Source organism: Puntigrus tetrazona, chromosome 2, assembly GCF_018831695.1.
Source record: "Puntigrus tetrazona isolate hp1 chromosome 2, ASM1883169v1, whole genome shotgun sequence".
Classification (NCBI taxonomy): domain Eukaryota; kingdom Metazoa; phylum Chordata; class Actinopteri; order Cypriniformes; family Cyprinidae; genus Puntigrus; species Puntigrus tetrazona.
The window spans coordinates 1,440,831-1,448,114 of record NC_056700.1 but is presented as its reverse complement, the minus strand read 5'-3'; the positions used below and the strand labels follow the sequence as shown (position 1 = coordinate 1,448,114).

The 7,284-nt window shown below is 37.3% G+C and overlaps 1 protein-coding gene across 3 annotated transcripts; it reads right to left on the bottom strand.

The window, feature by feature from the left end:
* Positions 1–215: 215 nt before the first annotated feature.
* On the bottom strand, positions 216–7,177 carry LOC122360630 (sorting nexin-16-like). Of its 3 annotated transcripts, XM_043261421.1 has the most exons (10): positions 6,491–6,925; positions 6,229–6,411; positions 4,865–6,016; positions 4,539–4,712; positions 3,705–3,791; positions 3,458–3,603; positions 2,770–2,839; positions 2,477–2,613; positions 1,344–1,448; positions 216–1,179 (listed from the first exon to the last, which is right to left on the bottom strand). In XM_043261421.1, the coding sequence occupies exons 3-10, from the start codon at positions 4,886–4,888 to the stop codon at positions 1,083–1,085; spliced, it is 840 nt and encodes a 279-aa protein (XP_043117356.1). In that variant the 5' UTR covers positions 4,889–6,016; positions 6,229–6,411; positions 6,491–6,925; the 3' UTR covers positions 216–1,082. The 3 variants fall into 3 exon arrangements, with proteins under 3 accessions (XP_043117356.1, XP_043117373.1, XP_043117364.1); XM_043261438.1 differs by having other exon boundaries at positions 1,344–1,436; positions 4,865–6,411; positions 6,491–7,177; XM_043261429.1 differs by lacking the exons at positions 6,229–6,411; positions 6,491–6,925 and adding an exon at positions 7,081–7,177.
* Between the last annotated feature and the right edge of the window lie 107 nt (positions 7,178–7,284).

The window sequence follows — 7,284 nt, the reverse complement described above, 5'->3', positions numbered from 1 at the left end:
GTACCTTTATAGCAAAATACATCAGTAACATCATGATACATTTTTTTTTAATAAAACGGTCACAAGTGACAACATGGGACTGCAGAACGTGCCTATATGTTTAGATTTTTACTTTTTTTTTAAGTTGTGTTAATTTGTGGAGATTGACATGAAGAAAAAAAAAACTTTTTCACAGATTTTATAGCCTGAAATAATCCAAAAGCCAGTGAGAAATCCTATTGGGTTCCAAGGGTAATGCTAAACAAAAATATATCGTCACTGCAGAATCTATTTCATATTGAGATTTAGATGCTGCATGATACCAACCATGCAGCATCTAAACTCAGAGCTTACATCAGACATTTCACCAAAAATTGACTTTATTGACTTTATGACAGTTCTACAGTCTTCTTAACTGACCAGCTTCACCAGAAAGGTCCTGCCGGTCAACACTGACATGTTGTGTAGACAGATTCCAGCTGCGCAGAACCAGCTGCACTACATTAAACACGTGACAGAAAATATCTCTACCACATATGATACATGCATGAATAAAACATCCAGATAAGTACTACATAGAAGTATTTTTTTATTCTTTTTCCAAGAAGTTTGGTTTCTTTTTCCAAGAAGCTTTACGGTTCCTGGCTTGATGACCCATTTGTGATCATGTCCGGGGATGAATCAGAAGAATCCAAGCGTAGCAATTTATTCCGCAACCCAAATCTCAAAGCCGATTCCCAAATGTGAGTAATCCAAAACAGAAGTCAAAAATCTGGGTAATGAACAGACAATTGTGTACAAAACTGTACAAAGCGATGTTTCTTTTTGGCTGCTATAGTCCAAAGTGTGGGTTTTGACGCGGCTGTCCTATAAACTCCCTACAAAACAAACCTTATAGAATCACGCATTTACTCACCAACGTCATTAAAACGTTTTTCTTTTCAGTTACCTCATTAAAAAGCGTTTGTGCTCCGAGAATCATTATCTGGCATCAATCGGATTTGAAATATCCAGATTAAACAAAAAAAAAGCTTTTCTGTTCTTATTACTAAGAACAAACAGAAGATTTGAAGAAAGCGCTCTCGTATATCCTTTCTGTTAATTTATTTGATTGGGTTCTTGGAAGCGTGCTTTTCTGGACTGTCGGTTGCTGATCCGCACCAGCATGCTCCATGACTCCTTATGAACCCCAGTTCAGGACTGAAAAGAATACGAGCAAATATAATAAGACATAATGCTCCCAAGACACGTCTTGACTCTCAGGAAAATTATGGAATGTTTATAGAAATAATAACACAGTAGAATTAATTCCAAAGTGAGCAAATGGAAAAAGAATCAATTATATGGTAGACAAATATGACTACCTTTTATTTGGTCTCCTGTGGGCGTCTCGCTCCGCTTTATATTCCTGTGCTGTTAAAGCTTCTTGGGGCTCTCTGTCCAGTTCCTCTTGGGTTCTGTAAATACCACTACATGGAGTTAAACGGGGAAAAGTTAAACATATGTGGTATGTTAGCCCCGTGGTACAGTCTTGATCAACTTCATGGAGCGTTTATGACATGAGGGTGGAATTCAACTTAACCCTACTGCATCATATTTGATACGGCTTAATATCACACGATCAAACCTTCTCTGAAAATCCGCTTTACACAATCTTCTTCATGCCTTCTATCACCTACATGCTTAAAAAGATGCTGGCCTTGAAGCAAAATATATGTTTTGAAATATTTACCTTTTCTTATTGCAAAATAATTACAAAAAATATACACTATTTTTAGATTGCTTTAAATTATTATTATTAATCAAGCTTTTAATTCTTCCTTTCTGTCTCTGCCTTGTTACTTTTGCTTTTCTTAAAGAAAAAATATCTGAAAATATCAAGAACTGATGATTTACATTACAAGCTATCATCTATTTCATGTTCATTTCTGGCCATATAAATACAGTATCAGCATCTGCACCAAATTGCATGCTTTTGCTCAGTTTAGGACTGAATAATTCAATTAATAGAACAATGAAATAATAAGATGAGAGTTCTATATTCTCCAATATCATAATCTATGAGCTATAGTGATGTATCTCATAGGATAACAAAAAAAAAACACACACACATATGAAATTTTTTCTAAAGGTTCAATAAGCTGCTTCTTAAAAAAATCTTTTTAAATGTTCCATTTTCTGACTACTATTTTATATGTCAGGTTACGGGGTTTAAATCAATTTTTTGCTCAATGTTGCATTTAAAATCTGCAAATCTATTACAAACATAAACTAATCACATTAGAAATTCGAATGGCCGTGACACTTCAGTACCGCTAAAAGCAATTAGTGTTGTTTTTAGAGGCTGCTTTATGTGCAGCACTTAATCCAATTAGACTTCATTTCCTTGAGCACCAGAATCATTTTGGAGTCATTAATTTCATCCAGAAAACCAGAAATCCACCTGCTTGTCCCTGTTTCCTAAGCAACCCGCAAATAGGTCACGTTGCTACATTACTTCTTTGTTCTCTCAGGCTGGCTAATTTGGAGCTCTTTGTGCAGCAAGGCATTTCTCAGGGACTCAGTCTCTCTCCCAACGTCCATTAAGTCTCTTCGAAGGCAACAGTTGGTTGCTCCCAGTGTCTCGCAGTAGGCCTTCAGTAGGAACAGCAGGAGAAATGGATTAGTCCATTGTGTTTTTAGTTTTTCATGATTTATTTGTGTTTGTGGTCAGGGATGTGACTGTAAGCTGGCGTGTCCAGATAACTGGATGCATTATTTTTGGCTGAATGCAAAAGAGTTAAAGCTTACCCATCTTTCTCTAATATCGTCAGAAGCAGAGGGTGGGTCTTCCAGACGCAGGAATTCTCGGACCGCCTCACTTCGGCAGATAGAAAGCAATATTACTATGCTTTTCTCAAATGCTCCATTAAATTTTTGACATCGTGATAGAAAAAACTTGATTTTTAACAACATTGCTATCACGTATTATGTCAATCAACCCTGTAACTGCAGCAAAATGATCAAACAAATGCATTTTTAAGCTAATATGAAAAAGGTTCTTTAACCACCAACCAACATTTTGATACTAATCTAACCAGCCTTACTGACCGACATCTTTTTTTGCAAGCTAAATCTGCAAAACTCATATAAGATATAGGCCTGCCTGGCTGGCTAGATAAATAACTAAATGAATACACACATAAATCTGTCTGGATCTAAATCAGCAAAAAAATTTGAAGAAAGTTAGTTTCGAATATGTTTATCGCATCCAAATAAAAAAAAAAGTTATATTTATAATTATCTATATGTATGTACTGGGTATATTTATTATGCATATATAAATACATACACATCCATCCATTTTATGTACATGAATATGTGTGTATTTATATACAGTACACACACATATATATGACTTATTTTGGATGTGATGAATTGTGATTAAATGTTTGGTTTGGAACGACGTGAGGGTGGGTGACTTGCTAAAGAATACTACCTTTTTCGCACATCTTTATGGGCAACCAGGTTTTGTAGAAAGTTTTGTAGGCCCAGCTGTCTCTCGTCTAGAAATTCAGCGCTGAAGTTGTTGAACCAACGTTTGGGCGGTAGGACAAAGTCAAACGAAGGAAACACCTCCTTGAGCTGAAAACACAGATAAAGAGTCACCCACATCTAAAAGAAGGAAACTGTGAGCATGTCTCCATTACTGCGCTGTCAGCTGACGTGAGTCACCTGTGCCTGACCTTGTCGTGTAGCTGAGAGAAGTCTGTGTATCGTCTAAAAATGTGCCAGCTCTCTTCTGGTGCACGCTTCACTAAGATCTTGTAGACCTGAGAAGCGCAGAAGGAGAATATTATGTCCTCCTCATCACTAAAGACTGCCTTCGAAGCACGTCTCCGTGTGTTCCTTAAAGACACCGTTCACCTAAAAAGGAAATGTTTTTCCGAACTCACAAGACTTTTTTTTTTCATCTTTTTCATCTTCAAAACAATAAAACTGACATTCGTCAATTCAAAATGTTCATAAAAATGATGTGATCATTTTAAATGTTGAACAGATTTAATTTTGTTTTTTTATTCACATAGCTAATGTCTAATGCACACTGATTCATATGGATCATATTTACAATGTTTATTTTATGGAGTTTCAATGGACTTTCAACAGAGAGGCAGAAATCTCTCAGGTTTCATAAACATCTTAATTCACGTTCCAAAAATTTTAACAGCGTGAGTTATTTTCTGGGTGAACGAGATAAAAAGCGTTTTATTTAGGTTTGCTTTGAATCAAAGGCACAAAATGAATCTTCTATAAAACTTCTACAATGCTTTTGTTCCATTTTAAAGCTTACAGTTTCCCCGCTTCCCCCTTCTTCGGGCTAAATGTATAAAACGAACGCATTATTTATCATTTCTGCCTTTGTGTTCCACATGGTGGAAACACAAATGCAAAAATGCGGATTTGGAACAACACGACGGAAAGAAAAATTCCAATTTTCCCCAACAGACAACGTATATAAACATATGAGCAAAGCATGCAAACAGCAGAGTGCAAAGAACTAGAAATAAGCAAATCCTTACAGTAAACTTTGTCTTTTCCTCTATGACCTTATATCCAAGCAACGTGACCTTGAGTGTCCTTTCTTCACCGCTGCCTCTGCAGAATCCGTTGCTGTAATACTCCATCACATCCCCTCTCCTCACAACATCTGGACTGTGGTTCTGGTAAAACATGTCGTATCCTCTGCAGTGGATCTGGGGGAAAAGACAAGACTCATGAACCCAATGTTAGCAGAAGTTGACTGAATGTCATCTTCTGCATTCCTCGCTATTAAGAGAAGTGAATCAGGTCACAAATGAGACACGACCAAACCACACCTTCTTCTTCGTTTTTGGTGTATACTCACATTTAAAGTAATCACTTGGTGCATGTTTACATTTGCACTAATATTTAAAACGACATCTGTAATTAATATCCGTGCGTAGTAGGATATTGTTGATCTACAAGGATATCTAAAACAAGCGTTGCATAACCGTGATTGTCGGTCTGAGAAAAACAGTGACAAAGCCTCCCCACATTCTGTGATGCACTAACTTTAAGTAATAAAGAATTAAAACTGGTCCATTCTTCCTCCCTGCTGTGTAAAGACTGGTTTCACAACACCATAAAGTTCCCTAATGACTGCCTTTGTTTTTGCGTTTTGTTGAAGGAAAGCGGAAAAGTTAGGTGTGGAAAAATAATTAACACATGGCCGCTGGGAACCATCAGTGAGGACGAAATCTCGATGCGATGCAGTTTCGCGGGTAGCCACTAGAGGCCATCAGGACTTATGGCGGGTGTTACACTCACAAGACATGACAATTATTTTAAAAAATGCATTTCAGTCAGTCTAAATAAATGAGAAAACTCCATTGTGTTGCTTAATGTATTCTGCAGCTCATCAATGATTTTTCATGATGTTACGTTAGCCATTAAAAATCAGCATTTAACTGCAAAATATCAGTAGAACTTTATCTCAGTTTTATCTAGAATGCATTACATACACGTTTTTGCTAAATGTACTGCAGATGTAATGTAGTGTTGGTTGTGTGTGTGTGTGTGTGTGTGTGTGTGTGTGTGTGTGTACCTGGTATTTATTACGTTAGTATTCTTTGTCGAGGATGGGAATACTACTAAATTTTGACATTATTTGGACATTTTTGGTCCCCGAGCTCATAGAGATTATACAGGATGAAGTTTTATGACCTAAACATGCAGAAAGTTAGGTAGGTTTAAGTGTGCAGTGATATAAAATATATAAAATACCATCATGCCTATGGAATGTCCAGTTAAAACATGGATTTCATTCTCCAGTTTCTTAGTTTAATCAAAGTTTAATGATAAATATGAAGCATAAAATACAGCGTCTCAGGAGAACCCCAGCATGTACAACACTCGGTAGATCTCTCAAAACAGAACTTCCCCATATGTTTGTCCAGAAGTGAAGTACGTTCAGCTCCGTTTAATGCCGTGAATGCCAACCGGAGGGGTCAAATATTTCCATTGTGTTCCGTTAAACCTGTAAAAATATGACAAAAAATTACAATAACTTTTTTTAATGTAGTGTAGATGATTGGGGTTTTGTTGCGCTGCCTGAAAGTCTGTTTACATTCCAATAGCAATCAATAGGTTCTAAATTTGTATGCATTTATATCATCTATGCCAGGCGTAGGATCATAAAATCCATTCAATCATATTCTTCAGTCAGAGGGCTATGATAGACCATCCTACCTGCCTAACTGCAGTGTTTCCAAGTAGCACAGTGGCATTGTATCAGTGCTGAATGAATGACTAAATGACTCGATCATGAAGACCGTCACTTGTCTCCATCTACTGGCGAAACAGAGTCACTAAATAATGACCCTGTACACACCAAAGACTGTAGAATACTTAACGAGACTTTGGCACGAACATCTGGAAAGCAGTGACATGATGTTTTATAGGTGGGTGTTTCAAATCTCAACTTTACATTAAAAAATACCAAATGACTTACTCCTATGCACCACATTTCTGGTAATACACTTGGTTGTTGTTGCACTATCTTCCCCATTAACACACTGAGCAATAATGCAACACTTTCTCTCCCACTGTGCCAAGAGCAAAACACTTCAGGTTACCAGGGCAACCAGCTCCATCCTCTTCCTGACAGCTTCTTGTTATCATGACTGAAACCTGAAGCACAGGCAGTGATGAACCTGAGGAGACAATTTATTTCTATTGCGTGTGAGCATACGTTTCTTTCAAGTTTCTCTATTTTTTATAACAGGCTGGATGCGGTGCCGTTTTATTGGGAGGAAAAAATCTCTCGGGAATTCCCTTTGTTACATCATAATGGATTAACCCAGGCAGCCTCCATGGGTCAAAAACATGCATATACACGTCGGTCCTACGTCTTTGACCATTTAAAAAAAAAAAAAAAAAAAAAAATATTAAAATTCCACAGCAAGCGCCGAGATAATATTTTCAGCGATTTGAAAAGTTGCGCATTGTGTGTAAAAGTTAAAATACGCTTAATAGCAACAAAATAATAATAGTAATAAAAAGCTGTTCGCGTTTCAGAATGTTTAGGTCTGCTGAACGTACCCCCCAAAAAATCATCAAATCCCTTCCACACCCGGAAGCTGAAGTCAGTGTCGTGTGATCGCCGTTGTTTTTTCCTCTAAGTTACCTGTATTCCGAGAAATCCCGGCCCCTGCGACGGGATTGGCTGTGTAGGTCTACAAAATGTCTGTGATTGGCTAGTTGAGATGTCATTCTTCTATCCGCATGTCAAGGGCGGGACTAGAC